Below are 21,240 nucleotides of genomic sequence, written 5' to 3' on the forward strand. Positions count from 1 at the left end.
TTCATGCAAATAAAGTTTATTTTCTGTACAGAGAAATCAATATTTTTACCATTCTGTTTTTCAGCTATTCCAGTAGACTGCAATAAACGTTAGTTACAATCTTTAAAGACATGTAGTAAGAATTTGAACACAATAAAATAGAGATACAGATTAGAACTTTGGCAAAGTATCTTTGCTATTGACAAAAGCATTTGTCAGAGACTGGGCTGTGTCTATACTGTGCTAAAAACCTGATGAAGAGGAAAAAACCATCAATAGGTTTCACCTTCTGTCTATATGAACTGAACAAATTGTCTATCTAATAGCTATTGTTTTAAGTGAATGGTCTGATTTTACCATTGTGAATTTTATTCTCTTTTTAGAGATGTATTTTAAATTAACATTTGTATATCTAACACATACATATTTGGTAAAGGTATTGTGATATTGTGTTCTTTTTAATAATTAATGAAATCTAATACCTAGAAGACTAATGGTCCAAGAATGAAGACCTTGTTGCAGTTTACCTGAACCAATCTCCAAACACACATTTTGTTTGTTCATAATATTTATGTGTTTATAGTCTCACATTTTTCTATTCTGTGAAGTAACATGCTTTCTTATTTGTGTGTTTTCCTATTAGAAACTGCCAAGCTTTGGACCTTATCTTGAGAAGCGCAAGGAAATCATAGCAGAGGAAAAGTTAAGACTGAAAAAAGAAAATGTGATCATTCTACCACTTGAGAGAAATCACTTTATCCCCAAAAAACCTATTCCTTCTGTTAAGGTAAAGATTAAGCTGTCCATGTGTGTGTGTGTGTGTGTGTGTGTATATATGTCTATTTTACTGTTTGCTAAATCACTTCAGTCGTGTCCGACTCTGTGTGACCCCAGAGACGGCAGCCCACCAGGCTTCCCCGTCCCTGGGATTCTCCAGGCAAGAACACTGGAGTGGGTTGCTATTTCGTTCTCCAATGCATGAAAGTGAAAAGTGAAAAGTGAAAGTGAAGTCGCTCAGTCCTGTCCGACTCTAGCGACCCCATGGACTGCAGCCTACCAGGCTCCTCCGTCCATGGGATTTTCCAGGCAAAAGTACTGGAGTGGGGTGCCATTGCCTTCTCCGATTTTACTGTTTAGTTTGTGTTTATTTCCTGCTTAAATACATCACTGGTTTTGTTTTTAAAATATATTGAAAGTTTAAAAAATTTTTGTCTGTGATGACAAGATAGCCTCTTTTGTATGCATGCATGCTCAGTTGCTAAGTTGTTTTTGACTCTTGCATTCCATGGACTGTAGCCCACCAGGCTCCTCTGTCCATGAAATTTCCCAGGCAAGTATACTGGAGTGGGTTGCCATTTCCTCTTCCAGGGGATCTTCCCATCCTGGCGACTGAATCTGTGTCTTCTGCATTGCAAGCAGATTCTTTACTGCTGAGCCAATGGGGAAGCCCTGCATGATCAATATGCACCATCAATATCAATATGATACCTTACATTGTAGAAAAACTTTCTCTGGTTCAGCCTGGGAAAGTCTGCTCAAATTTGGGTTTTAGAATTATTTTCTGGATAATATCAAAAATTATCATTAAGATGGAATTATGTGTGCATTATATTTCTTGTTTTCCTTCAACTTTTTCATATGAAAGAGATGTAGAGTCACATACAGGTGTAAGGAATAATACAGAGAGGTTTTGTGTGCCCTTTACATAGTGTCTGCAATGTACCATGTTGTAAAACTGTAGTACAGTATCACAACCAGGAAAGTGACAGAGATACAATCTACTGATCTTATTCAGATTCCTTCAGCTGTACTTCTCATTTGCATGTGTGTGCATACATGTGTGTTTAGTTCATGCAATTTCACCCCATGTGTAGGGTCCTGTGCCCTGTGTGCACCACAGTCAGATACAAGATTTCCATCAGCATAAAGATCCCTCAGCTTGCCCCTTTATAGCCACATCTACTTCACTCCTGCCCACCTCCCTCAAGATGGAATTATTTTAAAGCAATCATAATGAAAAAAAAGGAGGCGGGGTGGTATTATAGGCCCATATTCTCGCTGAAATCACCGTCACTGAATGTGCTTTGCATTCACTGAAACCTATTCTTCTCTGTTCAGTGACTGTCTACTCCTACATCCCCATTTTCTGGTTGAAGCATCAGTTGAAAAGCTTGCTCTTAGGAGTTTTCTGGAATTCCTCTGTTACCCCTCTTTAGTAGTCAAATTGGAACCCTTAAAAATATCTTGTACCTATGAGAGAGAAAAAATGTGCCCTATAAAAAAAAGAGTGGAATTTTGACTTGATATTGGGAGCGTTAAATGATTCAGAGTCCTAAAACGAAATATGGAAGTGGCTGAACACAAATTCTACCAGCACTTCAATGCCATAATTCCAAATAAAGTGAACACTTGGGACTTTCAACAATAAAATAGCCCCAAAGAGTCTCTTGAGCTGTTTCCTTTAAATTATTTGTGTGCTGCTAAAAGGATGATGTGGACATAGATGGTAAAGAAGAAGCTGGATCCTTCAGCTCTTCACAACTGCCCCCCCACGTTTGACTATAACTACTGTATGATTTGGGGTTAAGGGGGAATTGTGGGTCTATTTTTCTAGTTAATTAGTTTCAAGTAAACATAAGATCTCCATCTTTTCTGTATGTATAAAAGAATCAAAAGAAAAATATTATTTATATTTGAAATTAAAAAAATGCAATGTAAAAGCACTGCAACTTTTCCCAGCCTTCCATTCCTTCATAGCATCCAGTCCTATCACTTCATGACAAATAAATGGGGAAAAGTGGAAACAATGACAGACTTTCTTTTCTTTGGCTCCAAAATCACTGTGGATGGTGACTACAGCCATGAAATTAAAGACACCTGCTCCTTGGAAGAAAAGCTATGACAAACCTAGATAGTGTATAAGCAGAGACATCACTTTGCCGACAAAGGTCTTTATACTCAAAGCTATGGTTTTTCCAGTAGTTATGTACGAATGCGAGAGTTGGACCATAAAGAAGGCTGAGCACTGAAGAGCTGATGCTTTCAAATTGTGGTGCTGGAGAAGACTCTTGAGAGTCTCTTGGACAGTGAGGAGATTAAACCAGTCAATCCTGAAGGAAATCAACCCTGAATATTCATTGGAAGGACTGAAGCTGAAGCTCTGATACTTTGGCCACCTGATGCAAAGAGCCCACTCATTGGGAAAGACCCTGATGCTGGGAAAGATTGAGGTCAGGAGGAGAAGGGGGTGACAGAGGATAAGATGGTTGGATGGCATAACTGACTCAGTGGGCATGAATTTGAGTAAACTCCGGTAAATAGTGAAGAACAGGGAAGCCTAGTGTGCTGCACTTCATGGGGTTGCAAAGAGTGGATCACAACTTAGCAACTAAACAACAACAAATTCCTTCAGGAAATGTAGAAGCAAAACAGAAAGAGAACAATAATTTAATTACTCTTCACAATACCTGGGATAGGTATACATTATGTATAAAGGTATATATATGGGCCTCCCAGGTGGGTCAGTGATAAAGAATCTACCTGCCAGTGCAGGAGACGCAGGAGACATGGGTTCAACCCCTGAATCAGGGAGATCCCCTGGAGGAAGAAATGGCAACCCATTCCAGTATTCTTGCCTGGAGAATCCCGTGGACAGAGGAACCTTGTGGACTACAGTCCATGGGATCGCAAAGCACCAGACACAACTGAGCAATTGACCACACAACAACTCTGTGTGACAGAGTAGTTCTAGGCTTAATTCAGAAAACTATTTTCCCATTAATGTAATTTGCTAAAATCTTAAAAACTTTGCTATATATTTCAATGAAGGAAACAGCTTCATAATAATTCCTTGCAGTGACTTTCTTCAAACATGGGCTACTTCCTAAAATGACACTGGTAAGCCCAAATTTCATTTCGTTAAATGTTTATGGCATTGCAGAAGTGGAAAATCTTAAGATATGTCCTTGTTTTATCCAAGATAACTTCGTGTATTATCTGGATTCTATTCCTCCCTTACTTGCCAAGAATACTGGAGTGGGTTGCCATTTCCCCCTTCAGGGAATCTTTCCGACTCAGGGATTGAACCTATGTCTCTTGCATCTCCTGCATTGGCAGGCAGGTTCTTTTACCACTGCACCACCTGGGAAACCCCTCTGTCACAATGCTTGGGTTCAAATCATGGCACTGCCATTTAGCAGCTATATGAACTTCCCTCAGCTAACTAATCTGTAAGATGGACATAATAAAAATGTCTGCCTCATGCAGTTATAAATTAGGTAGTGTGCGAAATGCTTTTCAGTCTGTGCTGATGTGCTCAGTCATGGCCAACTCTTTGTGGCCCCATGAACTGTAGCCTGCCAGATTCCTCTGTCCATGGAATTTTCCAGGCAAGAATACTGGAGCGGGTTGCCATTTCCTTTTCCAGCTTTTTAGTCTACACCTAAATATATCCTAAATAAATGTTATCTGCTATTAGTTATGATGTTAGGAATGGACAACTTGAAGGAGGTAACTGGTTAGGGTGACTTTCCATTTCCTTATATTCAACAAAATAAACTTAAGAGTGTAAAGCTCTGGAGGTCAACCAAGCTGGAAGTTTTGAAGAAGTTCATATATTTTTTAGGAAATCTTTATTGCATACCTACCATGAGACAAGCAATGTGCTAGGAATTGGAGACTCTTGAGAGTCCCTTGGACTGCAAGGAGATCCAACCAGTCCATTCTAAAGGAGATCGGTCCTGGGTGTTCTTAGGAAGGAATGATGCTGAAGCTGAAACTCCAGTACTTTGGCCACCTCATGCAAAGAGTTGACTCATTGGAAAAGACTCTGATGCTGGGAGGGATTGGGGGCAGGAGGAGAAGGGGACGACAGAGGATGAGATGGCTGGATGGCATCACCAACTCGATGGATGTGAGTTTGAGCGAACTCCAGGAGTTGGTGATGGACAGGGAGGCCTGGCGTGCTGCAATTCATGGGATCGCAAAGAGTCGGACATGACTGAGCTACTGAACTGAACTGAGTACAAAAAATAAAACAGACACAGCCTCTATCCTCATGAAACATATAGAACAGAGAAAGAAACATAAAATTATGTTTATAGTACAAACTGTAAAGAAAAAATACAAGATGTATGCAGTCTTTTTCATAGCATGACCTAGTTTAGATTGAAGGGGATGAGGAAGGCCTCTTTGAGGAAGTGGCATCAGTTTTCATTCCAATCCCAAAGAAAGGCTCAAAGAATGCTCAAAGAAAGGCCAAAGAATGCTCAAACTAGTTTAGATTGAAGGGGATGAGGAAGGCCTCTTTGAGGAAGTGGCATCAGTTTTCATTACAATCCCAAAGAAAGGCCAAAGAATGTCAAACTACCACACAATTGCACTCATCTCACACGCTAGTAAAGTAATGCTCAAAATTCTCCAAGCCAGGCTTCAGCAATACGTGAACCGTGAACTTCCAGATGTTCAAGCTGGTTTTAGAAAAGGCAGAGGAACCAGAGATCAAATTGCCAGCATCCACTGGATCATCAAAAAAGCAAGAGAGTTCCAGAAAAACATCTATTTCTGCTTTATTGTCTATGCAAAAGCCTTTGACTGTGTGGATCACAATAAACTGTGGAAAATCCTGAAAGACATGGGAATATTGGAGCACCTGACCTGCCTCTTGAGAAACCTGTATGCAGGTCAGGAAGCAACAGTTAGAACTGGACATGGAACAACAGACTGGTTCTAAATAGGAAAAGGAGTACGCCAAGGCTGTATACTGTCACCCTGCTTATTTAACTTCTATGCAGAGTACATCATGAGAAACGCTGGACTGGAAGAAGCACAAGCTGGAATCAAGACTGCCAGGAGAAATATCAATAACCTCAGATATGCAGATGACACCACCCTTATGGCAGAAAGTGAAGAGGAACTCAAAAGCCTCTTGATGAAAGTGAAAGAGGAGAATGAAAAAGTTGGCTTAAAGCTCAACATTCAGAAAACGAAGATCATGGCATCTGGTCCCATCACTTCATGGGAAATAGATGGGGAAACAGTGGAAACAGTGGCAGACTTTATTTTTGGGGGCTCCAAAATCACTGCAGATGGTGATTGTAGCCATGAAATTAAAAGATGCTTACTCCTTGGAAGGAAAGTTATGACCAACCTAGGTAGCATATTCAAAAGCAGAGACATTACTTTGCCAACAAAGGTCCATCTAGTCAAGGCTATGGTTTTTCCTGTGGTCATGTATGGATGTGAGAGTTGGACTGTGAAGAAAGCTGAGCACCGAAGAATTGATGCTTTTGAACTGTAGTGTTGGAGAAGACTCTTGAGAGTCCCTTGGACTGAAAGGAGATCCAACCAGTCCATTCTGAAGGAGATCAGTCCTGGGTGTTCATTGGAAGGACTGATGCTAAAGGTGAAACTCCAATACTTTGGCCACCTCATGCGAAGAGTTGACCCATTGGAAAAAACTCTGATGCTGGGAGGGATTGGGGGCAGGAGGAGAAGGGGATGACAGAGGATGAGATGGCTGGATGGCATCACCGACTCGATGGACATAAATTTGAGTGAACTCGGGAGTTGGTTATGGACAGGGAGGCCTGGCGTGCTGCGATTCATGGGGTCGCAAAGAGTCAGACACGACTGAGAAACTTGAAACCAAACCAAGACTAGGTAGTTACTAGAAGATTAAGAGGAAAAGGGGATATTCCCAGTGATAGGGTAATGGAAACAGAGACAGAGGTAAAATTGAAGAATTCCTGTTAATTCTTCTAAAACTTGGCGATTCTTTTATATACTGGGGTATAAGGAATGGTAAGGAGTTGCATTTAAAGAGATTAAGATGCTTAGATTATCGATAGTGAGTGAAGTCACTAAGTCATGTCGGACTCTTTGCGAACCCATGGACTGTAGCCTACCAGGCATCTCTGTCCATGGGATTCTCCAGGCAAGAATACTGGAGTGGGTTACCATTTCCTTCTCCAGGGGATCTTCCTGACCCAGGGATCAAACCCAGGTCTCCCAGATTGGAGGCAGACACTTTAACCTTTGAGCCACGAACTAAAATAAAGAAAAATAAAAGATAATGAATCAAGGTTTTTTTCTCGGTGTTTTTAGGTTTGATGAGTTTTTTTGATGTGGATGAAAAATATAGATTTGAACATACTGAAGTTAGTGAACTCAGGCTAATTATGGACCTGTGCTGGAGGATATAAAGAGAAAATAACTAACATACTCACCGCCTACTAGTTTCCAGTCACAGGACAGCAGCTTCTCATATATTTTCTTATTTCTTGCTTAACCTAATACCCTATGAGGGAATAGAAATTCTGGGGAAGAAAATGGGATCAAGTGATCAAAGAAATAAGAGACTAACCAGAAGGAAATGGTGATGTGGAGGAGGGGAGGGGAGGGAAGAGAAAGTCTGAGGAAGTAGACCACAGGTCAGAAAGTGCTACTCATCTTAGCAAGGGCATCCAATACTGTTTTATTGTGTCTTTCACATGTAACCACTGAGATTTCAATTGCCAGTTGGCAGTAATTTTCCTATTTACCCATACATCCATTTTGTCATTCATCCAATGACTATTAATATCCACTCACTATGTTCCAGCAATCTAGTCACCAGCAAGTCAGTAGTGAACAAAACAAAAGCCCAGTTCTGAGGGTGCCTGCATTTTAGTGAGAACAGTCAATAAACAAATGAGCGAGTGGATACGTACTATTATCAGATGGTCACAGTGCTGTGGAGAAGATGCAGCAGGGTTTGGAGAAAAGGAATTGCTGGAGAGGTTTTTCAGGGGTTGCCTGCCTGGTTAAATGGCATGAGTAGACACTTCACAGAGAGAGAGGGATAAATGCAGATAAGCACCCGAGGGTACAACATTCCATTCAGAAGGAACAGAAAAATGCAAAGACTCCGAAGTAGGAAGGTCCTTTGCAGGAAACTGTGGAGGCTTTTTAAAAAGGAATAAAGATGTAATCAGACTCAGTTTTTCAAAGGATCATCTGGCTGCAGGGTTGAGCGAGATCCTAGATGGGCAAGGACAAAAGCAGGGAGACTGGTTAGAAGGCTATTGCAACAAGATAGGGGAGACACTGGCAGGAAGGAGAATAAATACTAGACGTCAGACGGCCACAACTCCATTGTTCTAAATGAAGTGATGTGTGTGCAAGTATCGTACTCAGCATGTTTGCCCAGTGGCTCAGTTGTGTCCAACTGTTTGTGACCCCATGAGCTGTAGTCCATGAGGGTCCTCTGTCCATTGGATTCTCCAGGCAAGAATATTGGAACAGGTTGCCATTTCCTTCTCCCGGGCATCTTCCCGACCAAAGGATCAAACCTGCAGCTCTTGTGTCTCCGGTATTGGCAGGCGGATTCTTTACCACTGAGCCACCTGGCAAGTCCCCTCACCTAAAGCATGCTGCTACTGCTAAGCTGCTTCAGTCGTGTCCGACTCTGTGCGACCCCATAGACAGCAGCCCACCAGGCTTCCCCGTCCCTGGGATTCTCCAGGCAAGAACACTGGAGTGGGTTGCCATTTCCTTCTCCAATAGTTCTATTCAAATGTAAGGGGACACAGTTATTGTCCCTTTCATGCAAGCCCCCCGCCCCTTGCTCATTAATTCCCACTCCATCTGGATGACATTGAAATGAATAGTCACATTCCCTTTAAGAGTCATTTTATCTCTGCCTGTGAATCAGACACTGCTTCCCCGTGCTTTTGTTGTTTCACTGTACCGCACTTACCCCGGCACACCACGTTCTTCCCTCTGCTGCTTCATCATTGCCTTCATGTTTTCTCTACAGTGTTTCTTCTGTGCTTGACATAACCATTTTTCCTTCTTCCCATTTTCCTGAGGCTCTGGGTTATCTATTTTCATGCTTAATATTTTTTCTGTCCACCCATCTGTTTATTTTAGCTTGTTTGTTCTCTCCTCTGCTGGCCTCTTTATAGATTCCTCTGTTCAATAGTTTAAACTCCATGACAATGCTTTGTTTATCCTCTCAGCTAGCACAGTATATTATTCCCCATCTGCTATACAGAGGGCCCCAGTGCCCCACAAAGTTAACTAAGCCCCTCTTGTCTGAACAAGTTTTTCAGCCATGCATTCAAGTTTCTAATCTACCCCCATCTTCCCTGGTTATGAGTGTGACAATATTATTTCTAAGCAAGCCATGCTCAATAGATCTCATCTTTTGTTCTTCTTTTTCTTTCAAATACCTCAGATAAGAAGTAATGGTCTGCTGCTACAGACGTAGGCAGTTTCAATATCAGTCACTCAGTAAATATTTATTGAGTATTTGCCATGTGACTGGCAGTGTGCTAAGGACTGGGTCTATTTCCAGAGACATACAAGGTACGCAGTCTAAGGCACCACAATTTTCCTAATCTCGGAGGAGATGTAGTGCTAACATATATTTATTATGCACTCGCTGCAATCCAGGAATTGTGCTAGAAACTGGGAATACAACATGAATTTTAAAAAGAAAGATATCTATCTTTATGGAGCTCATAGTCTAACAAGGGAGAAAGACACATGTTAAAAATTATTTACAGTTCATTCAAATATGTACAAAATGCTCTGGGAACAGAGAGGAGTGAAAGGGATTAGTTCTGCCTCGGGTAATTGTGGAAAGCTTCACAGAGATGGTGATATTTAACATGGAGTTTAATAAATTAGTGTTAATTAAGCAGAGAATTAATAATAAAAGCTAATGTTTATTGAGTACTTATGAGGTTTCACTGTTCTGCATGCCTGTGAATTAACTCATTTAAGCCTCACCATAGCCCTATCAGGTACCCATGTTTTCCCTAGTTTACTGATTAAGTAATTAATAAACAGAGAGGTTAAATAACTTATCTAAGGTCACACAGCTAGAAAGATGTCAAAGCCAAGATTTGATTCCAAAATCTGGCTCTAGAACTTGAGCCCTTAATCACTATCTTCTACTGTCTCTCATGAAAGGGAGAAAAAAAAAAAGAAAAGTGGCATTTTAAGTATATGAGTATGTTGGCAAAGCATAGTATTAATACATACTTGGAATAATTTGCAGCCATGGGATCTTAAATCCAATACAACTCATTCTTTTGTTCAATAAGACTTATAGAAAGGACCAAACTAGAGGTAATAATGAGGAAAATAATCCAGTTTTCTCCATTGGTCTTAATATACTGTGAAAGGGCAAGGGGATGTACTGATCACACTTCTAAGAATTTCAGCTGGAGTACCAGGAGTTACACAGTGACTAAGGGTCCCTAAGAACTAGAAGTCTTTGCTAGCCAACATGGTATCCAGGTTCTCCTTGCATCCTTGGAAGCTAAAAACTGGTCTCAGAGACTGTCAGTCCTACAGCAAGGAATAGTCTAGGGCCCTAGAGTCAGCTGGGCTTCCCTGGTGGCTCAGATGGTAAAGTGCCTGTCTGCAGTGTGGGAGACCCAGGTTCAATCCCTGGATTGGGACGATCCCCTGGAGAAGGAAATAGCAGCCCACTCCAGCACTCTTACCTGGATAATCCCATGGACAGAGGAGCCTGGTAGACTACAGTCCATGGGTTATCAAAGAGTCAGACATGACTGAGAAACTTCACTTTCACCAGAGTCTGCCTGGCATCCAGTCAGTTTCCTCTTTAACAACCCTACATCTTGGCTTCCACTTCATAGTGACACAGCCTTTATTGTACATATTGCCATACTGTGGGGCTTTCACTTTTGTGAAAGAAATTGAAAGAAAAGGATTCTGAGGAAGAGGAGGGTAATCCACATCAGTATTGGAAGACTGAAGGGGAAGAATGAGATAAAGTAAGCAAAAGACAGCTGGCCTCCAGCAATACATAAAAGTCTTCTCAAAGATGAACCAGGACCTTCTGAAGAAGCTCCTGACATTCCACAGGTTCACCTGTGCTAGAGAAAAGAAGCCAAATAGGAGGCACTTTTGTCTCCTGGCTGAAGAAACTGAAGTGACAGTGTGCATATTTGGCCCTGCTAAATAAGAGACGTGCTTTATTCCCAGGCAGCGTATAACAGAGATTTGAGATTCTGCCAAGACTTATAAAGTTCCCCGAATACTTCCCACTTCTGTTGATATATATGAGAATGAATTCTCATTCTCTTTATGAAGTCAGGAATGTATCTCTAACGTCTTTGAATTTCTGGGTAGGAAAATGAATGGTTTAGGGGCACTAGTGATGTTTTCATCTCTTCTTCCTGCTGCTTCTAGTAGGAGATGGACTGCATCTCATAAGACTGGCAAGACAGTGTTGTCAGGAGACCAGTCAGCCTGATCGAGTGGTTTATTATTTCAATTGAGTTGTGAGGGGAAGGAGAAAAGTACTCAGAGAAAACTGTAAGGCCATATTATATACTATGAAGCATAAAAGGGATGGCGCAGAAAGAAAAATACTGGAGGACTTCCCCAGCAATTTTCAGAAGATACCAGAGAAATGGGCAGGAGGTATTCACACTCTCAGTTGTCTGTATACAGACAAGTAGGAGATGAAAAATCGTCAAACAGAACTTTAAAACACACGAAAAGAATTTTTGGTAAAAATCATCTCTTAAGTCTTGTGAGGATATTTTGAAATGTGATTCCTGACTGGAATATGATGATGGAAAGGTGTATCTTATTTAAAATAAATAGGTCTAATCAAACGGCTAGAGGAGAAGCAGTATATGTCTAAAAGATGTGCACATGCATGGAAATCCACATACCTGAAGGTAAAGCATGGAGGAAGCAGCTGCAGGAGAGTGTGAAAGGAGAACAGAAGTGTTATCCTGGGATTACATCAGAGACCTCATAACCAGATGGTTAATATGGACAGGCAAGATAGAGCAGCGATGTAAGCCTTTATAGACTTCAGATGAAAATCCCACTCCACTAAAGGCAAAACATCGGAAAAATTATTGAACTGCCTTGTTGGAAATTTAATCTCATAAAAGAGAAAGAAGCAATGAGGGACTTACTGCATTGGCTTATTTCTGGCTCCCTATAAAAATCTGTTTGTGGAAAATGGCAGCTAAAAGAATCTTGAAGGAAAGTAACCATTCTATATCATCTTAGAGTTCATTAGGCCATAGAAAGAAAGTCCGAGGTAAAATGTACAAGTATGCCACCTTAAGTGAATCTACTTTCAGGGAATTCAGAAACAACAATAGAAAACAATCCCGTAGTCAGAGCTCTAACTTGAACATTGATCAAGAAGAATGATAAGCTGCCAAATTGAAATTTGATGACATAATCTCTGAGTTTCACAAGGAGTAGGAAAAGAGTTAAGCATTTAGATAATTCTGTTTTCAATGGTCATATGAGAAAATAGAGATCATATAACCAACAATGATCAGAAAACAGTGGCATTAAGATTTTAACATGTTTCAGAAGTAACAAGGCCTCAAATTATCTGAATTTGGAGAAAATATTAGGAAAAGTAGAAATGTACTTGTTAACTTTTTTTTAAAAGGGAAAGAGGAAACACTTATTACTTTGAATAGATGATATATAATTAATTTACAATTAAAATTGTTCAATTCCTATTATCTGTCTAGCATCCCCATAAAGAATGCTCTCAGAACTGAAAAGAACAGGGAAAACATATTCAAGAGTTGAATAAGGTACTACTACTACTACGTCACTTTAGTCATGTTCGACTCTGTGTGACCCCAGAGACAGCAGCCCACCAGGCTCCCCCGTCCCTGGGATTCTCCAGGCAAGAACACTGGAGTGGGTTGCCATTTACTTCTCCAGTGCATGAAAGTGAAAAGTGAAAGTGAAGTCGCTCAGTTGTGTCCAACCGTCAGCAACCCCATGGACTGCAGCCTACCAGGCTCCTCCGTCCATGGAATTTTCCAGGCAAGAGTACTGGAGTGGAGTGACATAAGGATACAGTAAAAACACATCACATTTAGCCTCATTGCTACTGCTACTGCTAAGTCACTTCAGTCGTGTCCGACTCTGTGCAACCCCATAGACCGCAGCCCACCAGGCTCCGCCATCCCTGGGATTCTCCAGGCAAGAACACTGGAGTGGGTTGCCATTTCCTTCTCCAGTGCATGAAAGTGAAAAGTGAAAGTGAAGTCGCTCAGTCGTGTCTGACTCTTAGCGACCCCATGGACTGCAGCCTACCAGGCTCCTCCATCCTTGGGATTTTCCAGGCAAAAGTACTGGAGTGGGGTGCCACTGCCTTCTCCATTTAGCCTCATTAAACGCATTTAAATATAAAGTGTCTGGCAAGAACTTGCTACTTTAAAGCCTGAATCAACCCACATAAAAAGAATAGTGATCAGGGCCACAAATCTGTACTGAACCAACCTTCACCACACCCAAATCACACCCATTTGTCTATCTCCCACTCCACCCTCTCACGTCACCCACTTCATTTCCCAGATCTTCATTAGCTTCTGGGCTTCCCTAGTGGCTCAGATGGTAATGAATGTGCCTGCAATGCAGGAGACCTGGGATCAATTCCTGGGTCAGGAAGATCACCTGGAGAAGCGAATGGCAACCCATTCCAGTATTCTTGTCTGGAGAATCCCATGGACAGAGGATCCTGGCAGGCTACAGTCCATGGGATCACAAAGAATTGGATACGACTGAGTGACTAACACTCCATTAGCTTCTATCCCATCTCTTGGTTTGCTTGCTTCTCTCACCTTCTCCACTAACCTACTTCTTTATTTCCTGAATCATGCTTTGTCTCTGCCCTCCCAGTTCACCTTATTCATCCTGAGTCCCGTTATCAGAGTTCAACTGAATTTAAACTCTAAATTTAAAGAATTTAGACTTCTTTTTCTAATTGTACAGTCACCCTCCCTATCTCCTTCCTCAGAGGACATTATACAAGATATCAAAAATAAATTGTATGCAATATTTTTAGAGTATTTTTGTATGATATTGCTGTATCACACTGCTGAAAAATAAATGGTGCTCTGGGTTCTTTTGGGCTTCCCACATTCTTCCCAGTGGTCAGGAATCCACCTGCCAATGCAGAAGATGTGGGTTCCATCCCTGGGTTGGGAAGATCCACTGGAGAAGAAAACAGCAACCCACTCCAGTATTCTTGCCTGGAAAATCCTATGGACAGAGGAGCCTGGTGGCCTACAATCCATTGGATAGCAAAGAGCTGGACATGATGAGTGACTGAGCATGAACACGCCAGGTTTTTTAGAAAAGAAAAAAGTGGATGTGGCAAGGAGAGTGAGGAAAAGACAGAAGTAGAAAAGCTTCATTAAGGATCATTGAACTTTTGATTTGAGAACATTAGTTAAAGGAGAAATTATTAAGTGTCAGCATAAATTCAGTAGAAACAAACCAAATTATCTCATTTCCTATTTTGATAGGATAATTAAGCAAGCAGTGAACCTGATATAAAAAATATGAACCTGTGACATTGGTAACAGTACAGAAAAGGAAATGGTAAAGTAATTAAACACCTACATCAAATAATTTAAATATTGGCTGTTTCGGATAGATGGGGGTCCTCTAGTTCCTCATTCTTTGATCCTAAAGTTTGTATTAAACAGAAATATTGACTGATCTCTTTTACAAAGTTCTTTTGATTATCCCAAACAAATAATTAATTGACAAAGATGTGATTCTAGAATTCTGTACTCTTTTCCAACATTAATTTTGGGAACAGATATTTAAATCAAATGCATCATCTATACTTTAAAGAATTTAGCATCACTTTTTCCTACATACACATTCATACATAAACTTTTCCACTAATCAGGGATGACTATAGCATGTCACGTGACCTTTGTACAGCCATACCTTGCTTGTAATAATGAATGTAGTTTCCCTAATTGCCACAGATGTGTGTCCAACAGGGACTAGACTAGCCATATGTGCCTCACTGATTATATGAACCTTTCCGCAAACTCCAGATTCCAGAATGTGGACTCAACGGTTTTCATAAGCTGACAGTACTACATGGAAGCTTTGATTTTATTTATTTATTTTTTTTTATTATTTTTTTATTATTTTTTTTAAATTTTATTTTATTTTTAAATTTAACATAATTGTATTAGTTTTGCCAAATATCAAAATGAATCCACCACAGGTATACATGTGTTCCCCATCCTGAACCCTCCTCCCTCCTCCCTCCCCATACCATCCCTCTGGGTCGTCCCAGTGCACCAGCCCCAAGCATCCAGTATCGTGCATCGAACCTGGACTGGCAACTCGTTTCATACATGATATTTTACATGTTTCAATGCCATTCTCCCAAATCTTCCCACCCTCTCCCTCTCCCACAGAGTCCATAAGACTGTTCTATACATCAGTGTCTCTTTTGCTGTCTCGTACACAGGGTTATTGTTACCATCTTCCTAAATTCCATATATATGCATTAGTATACTGTATTGGTGTTTTTCTTTCTGGCTTACTTCACTCTGTATAATAGGCATCAGTTTCATCCACCTCATTAGAACTGATTCAAATGTATTCTTTTTAATGGCTGAGTAATACTCCATTGTGTATATGTACCACTGCTTTCTTATCCATTCATCTGCTGATGGACATCTAGGTTGCTTCCATGTCCTGGCTATTATAAACAGTGCTGCGATGAACATTGGGGTACACGTGTCTCTTTCCCTTCTGGTGTCCTCAGTGTGTATGCCCAGCAGTGGGATTGCTGGATCATAAGGCAGTTCTATTTCCAGTTTTTTAAGGAATCTCCACACTGTTCTCCATAGTGGCTGTACTAGTTTGCATTCCCACCAACAGTGGAAGAGGGTTCCCTTTTCTCCACACCCTCTCCAGCACTTATTACTTGTAGACTTTTGGATCGCAGCCATTCTGATTGGTGTGAAATGGTACCTCATAGTGGTTTTGATTTGCATTTCTCTGATAATGAGTGATGTTGAGCATCTTTTCATGTGTTTGTTAGCCATCTGTATGTCTTCTTTGGAGAAATGTCTATTTAGTTCTTTGGCCCATTTTTTGATTGGGTCATTTATTTTTCTGGAGTTGAGCTGTAGGAGTTGCTTGTATATTCTCGAGATTAGTTGTTTGTCAGTTGCTTCATTTGCTATTATCTTCTCCCATTCTGAAGGTTGTCTTTTCACCTTGCTAATAGTTTCCTTTGATGTGCAGAAGCTTTTAAGGTTAATTAGGTCCCATTTTTTTATTTTTGCTTTTATTTCCAATATTCTGGGAGGTGGGTCATAGAGGATCCTGCTGTGATGTATGTCGGAGAGTGTTTTGCCTATGTTCTCCTCTAGGAGTTTTATAGTTTCTGGTCTTACGTTTAGATTTTTAATCCATTTTGAGTTTATTTTTGTGTATGGTGTTAGAAAGTGTTCTAGTTTCATTCTTTTACAAGTGGTTGACCAGATTTCCCAGCACCACTTGTTAAAGAGATTGTCTTTAATCCATTGTATATTCTTGCCTCCTTTGTCAAAGATAAGGTGTCCATATGTGCGTGGATTTATCTCTGGGCTTTCTAGTTTGTTCCATTGATCTATATTTCTGTCTTTGTGCCAGTACCATACTGTCTTGATGACTGTGGCTTTGTAGTAGAGCCTGAAGTCAGGTAGGTTGATTCCTCCAGTTCCATATTTCTTTCTCAAGATCGCTTTGGCTATTCGAGGTTTTTTGTATTTCCATACAAATTGTGAAATTATTTGTTCTAGCTCTGTGAAGAATGCTGTTGGGAGCTTGATAGGGATTGCATTGAATCTATAAATTGCTTTGGGTAGTATACTCATTTTCACTATATTGATTCTTCCAATCCATGAACATGGTATATTTCTCCATCTATTAGTGTCCTCTTTGATTTCTTTCACCAGTGTTTTATAGTTTTCTATATATAGGTCTTTAGTTTCTTTAGGTAGATATATTCCTAAGTATTTTATTCTTTCCGTTGCAATGGTGAATGGAATTGTTTCCTTAATTTCTCTTTCTGTTTTCTCATTATTAGTGTATAGGAATGCAAGGGATTTCTGTGTGTTGATTTTATATCCTGTAACTTTACTATAGTCATTGATTAGTTCTAGTAATTTTCTGGTGGAGTCTTTAGGGTTTTCTATGTAGAGGATCATGTCATCTGCAAACAGTGAGAGCTTTACTTCTTCTTTTCCAATTTGGATTCCTTTTATTTCTTTTTCTGCTCTGATTGCTGTGGCCAAAACTTCCAAAACTATGTTGAATAGTAATGGTGAAAGTGGGCACCCTTGTCTTGTTCCTGACTTTAGAGGAAATGCTTTCAATTTTTCACCATTGAGGATAATGTTTGCTGTGGGTTTGTCATATATAGCTTTTATTATGTTGAGGTATGTTCCTTCTATTCCTGCTTTCTGGAGAGTTTTTATCATAAATGGATGTTGAATTTTGTCAAAGGCTTTCTCTGCATCTATTGAGATAATCATATGGTTTTTATTTTTCAATTTGTTAATGTGGTGTATTACATTGATTGATTTGAGGATATTGAAGAATCCTTGCATCCCTGGGATAAAGCCCACTTGGTCATGGTGTATGATCCTTTTAATGTGTTGTTGGATTCTGATTGCTAGAATTTTGTTAAGGATTTTTGCATCTATGTTCATCAGTGATATTGGCCTGTAGTTTTCTTTTTTTGTGGGATCTTTGTCAGGTTTTGGTATTAGGGTGATGATGGCCTCATAGAATGAGTTTGGAAGTTTACCATCCTCTGCAATTTTCTGGAAGAGTTTGAGCAGGATAGGTGTTAGCTCTTCTCTAAATTTTTGGTAGAATTCAGCTGTGAAGCCGTGTGGACCTGGGCTTTTGTTTGCTGGAAGATTTTTTATTACAGTTTCAATTTCCGTGCGTGTGATGGGTCTGTTAAGATTTTCTATTTCTTCCTGGTCAACCTTTGGAAAGTTGTACTTTTCTAAGAATTTGTCCATTTCTTCCACGTTGTCCATTGTATTGGCATATAATTGTTGATAGTACTCTCTTATGATCCTTTGTATTTCTGTGTTGTCTGTTGTGATCTCTCCATTTTCATTTCTAATTTTATTGATTTGATTTTTCTCCCTTTGTTTCTTGATGAGTCTGGCTAATGGTTTGTCAATTTTATTTATCCTTTCAAAAAACCAGCTTTTGGTTTTGTTGATTTTTGCTATGATCTCTTTTGTTTCTTTTGCATTTATTTCTGCTCTAAGTTTTAAGATTTCTTTCCTTCTACTAACCCTGGAGTTCTTCATTTCTTCCTTTTCTAGTTGCTTTAGGTGTAGAGTTAGGTTATTTATTTGACTTTTTTCTTGTTACTTGAGATGTGCCTGTATTGCTATGAACTTTCCCCTTAGGACTGCTTTTACCGTGTCCCACAGGTTTTGGGTTGTTGTGTTTTCATTTTCATTCGTTTCTATGCAAATTTTGATTTCTTTTTTGATTTCTTCTGTGATTTGTTGGTTATTCAGCAGCGTGTTGTTCAGCCTCCATATGTTGGAATTTTTAATAGTTTTTCTCCTGTAATTGAGATGTAATCTTACTGCATTGTGGTCAGAAAAGATGCTTGGAATGATTTCAACTTTTTTGAATTTACCAAGGCTAGCTTTATGGCCCAGGATGTGATCTATCCTGGAGAAGGTTCCATGTGCGCTTGAGAAAAAGGTGAAATTCATTGTTTTGGGATGAAATGTCCTATAGATATCAATTAGGTCTAACTGGTCTATTGTATCGTTTAAAGTTTGTGTTTCCTTGTTAATCTTCCGTTTGGTTGATCTATCCATAGGTGTGAGTGGGGTATTAAAGTCTCCCACTATTATTGTGTTATTGTTAATTTCTCCTTTCATACTTGTTAGCATTTGCCTTACATACTGCGGTGCTCCCGTGTTGGGTGCATATATATTTATAATTGTTATATCTTCTTCTTGGATTGATCCTTTGATCATTATGGAGTGACCTTCTTTGTCTCTTTTCACAGCCTTTGTTTTAAAGTCTATTTTATCTGATATGAGTATTGCTACTCCTGCTTTCTTTTGGTCCCTATTTGCATGGAAAATCTTTTTCCAGCCCTTCACTTTCAGTCTGTATGTGTCCCCTGTTTTGAGGTGGGTCTCTTGTAGACAACATATGTAGGGGTCTTGTTTTTGTATCCATTCAGCCAGTCTTTGTCTTTTGGTTGGGGCATTCAACCCATTTACATTTAAGGTAATTACTGATAAGTATGATCCCGTTGCCATTTACTTTATTGGTTTGGGTTCAAATTTATACACCATTTTTGTGTTTCCTGTCTAGAGAATATCCTTTAGTATTTGTTGGAGAGCTGGTTTGGTGGTGCAGAATTCTCTCAGCTTTTGCTTGTCTGAAAAGCTTTTGATTTCTCCTTCATACTTGAATGAGATCCTTGCTGGGTACAATAATCTGGGCTGTAGGTTATTTTCTTTCATCATTTTAAGTATGTCTTGCCATTCCCTCCTGGCTTGAAGAGTTTCTATTGAAAGGTCAGCTGTTATCCTTATGGGTATTCCCTTGTGTGTTATTTGTTGTTTTTCCCTTGCTGCTTTTAATATTTGTTCTTTGTGTTTGATCTTTGTTAATTTGATTAATATGTGTCTTGGGGTGTTTTGCCATGGGTTTATCCTGTTTGGGACTCTCTGGGTTTCTTGGACTTGGGTGATTATTTCCTTCCCCATTTTAGGGAAGTTTTCAACTATTATCTCCTCAAGTATTTTCTCATGGTCTTTCTTTTTGTCTTCTTCTTCTGGGACCCCTATGATTTGAATGTTGTAGCATTTAATATTGTCCTGGAGGTCTCTGAGATTGTCCTCATTTCTTTTAATTTGTTTTTCTTTTATCCTCTCTGATTCATTTATTTCTACCATTCTATCTTCTAATTCACTAATCCTATCTTCTGCCTCTGTTATTCTACTATTTGTTGCCTCCAGAGTGTTTTTAATTTCACTTATTGCATTATTCATTATATATTGACTCTTTTTTATTTCTTCTAAGTCCTTGTTAAACCTTTCTTGCATCTTCTCAATCCTTGCCTCCAGGCTATTTATCTGTGATTCCATTTTAATTTCAAGATTTTGGATCAATTTCACTATCATTATTCGGAATTCTTTATCAGGTAGATTCCCTATCTCTTCCTCTTTTGTTTGGTTTGGTGGGCATTTATCCTGTTCCTTTATCTGCTGGGTATTCCTCTGTCTCTTCATCTTGTTTAAATTGCTGAGTTTGGGGTGTCCTTTCTGTATTCTGGCAGTTTGTGGAGTTCTCTTTATTGTGGCATTTCCTCGCTGTGTGTGGGTTTGTAAAGGTGGCTTGTCAAGGTTTCCTGGTTAGGGAAGCTTGTGTCGATGTTCTGGTGGATGGAGCTGTATTTCTTCTCTCTGGAGTGTAATGACATGTCCAGTAATGAGTTATGAGATGTCTATGGTTTTGGGGTGACTTTGGGCAGCCTGTATCTTGAAGCTCAGGGCTGTGTTCCTTTGTTGCTGGAGAATTTGCTTGGTATGTCTTGCCCTGAAACTTGTTGGCCCTTGTGTGGTGCTTTGTTTCAGTGCAGGTATGGAGGCATTTGATGAGCTCCTGTCAAGTAATGTTCCTTGGAGTCAGGAGCTCCCTGGAGTCAGGGTTTGGACTTAAGCCTCCTGCTTCCAGTTATCGGTCTTACTTTTACAGTAGTTTCAAAACTTCTCCTTCTATACAGCACCATTGATAAAACATCTACGTTAAAGATGAGAAGTTTCTCTACTGTGAGGGTCACTCTGAGAGGTTCACAGCGTTACATAGAGAAGAGAAGAGGGAGGAGGGAGTTAGAGGTGACCCAAATGAGATGAGGTGGAATCAATAGAGGAGAGAGTGGGCTAGCCAGTAGTCACTTCCTTATGTGCACTCCACAACTGGACCGCTCAGAGATGTTCATGGAGTTATACAGAGAAGAGAAGAAGGAGGCAGGAGACAGAGGTGGCCAGAAGGATAAAAGGGGGAAATGAAAAGGAGGGAGACAGATCCAGCCAGTAATCAGTTCCCTAAGTGTTCTCCACCGTCTGGAACACACAGAAATTCATAGAGTTGGGTAGAGTAGAGAGGGGTTAGGTAGGAGATACAGGCGACCTGGTGGGGAAAACGGAGAGTCCAAAGGGAGAGAGAGCAGTCAAGCCAGTAATCTCGCTCCCTAGTGAAAAATGGGTCCTGAAGATTGGGTTCTTAAAGGTACAAAATTGGTAACAAATACATAAAAGCAAAAATTAAAAATCTAGAGTAGAGTCTGGAATTTCAAAAATAACGATGTTAATGAAAAGAAGGAAAAGAAAGAGAGAAAAAACGAACAAAGAAAAACAAACAAGGTCGCAAAAATTATAAAGA

At 39.9% G+C, this 21,240-nt stretch overlaps 1 protein-coding gene and 1 long non-coding RNA gene across 3 annotated transcripts in view; one reads left to right on the forward strand and one right to left on the reverse strand.

The window, feature by feature from the left end:
* The window catches only part of DPYD (dihydropyrimidine dehydrogenase), a 957,062-nt gene that overhangs the window by 923,020 nt on the left and 12,802 nt on the right, over positions 1 to 21,240 (forward strand). Inside the window, exon 21 of the mRNA XM_055585018.1 lies at positions 623 to 766. Within this exon, the coding sequence (XP_055440993.1) occupies positions 623 to 766 (144 nt within the window). The remainder of the gene's footprint in view (positions 1 to 622; positions 767 to 21,240) is intronic.
* The window catches only part of LOC129655087 (uncharacterized), a 71,903-nt gene that overhangs the window by 774 nt on the left and 49,889 nt on the right, over positions 1 to 21,240 (reverse strand). The window lies entirely within an intron of this gene.

This window comes from Bubalus kerabau, chromosome 6 (assembly GCF_029407905.1).
Source record: "Bubalus kerabau isolate K-KA32 ecotype Philippines breed swamp buffalo chromosome 6, PCC_UOA_SB_1v2, whole genome shotgun sequence".
Taxonomy (NCBI): Eukaryota; Metazoa; Chordata; class Mammalia; order Artiodactyla; family Bovidae; genus Bubalus; species Bubalus kerabau.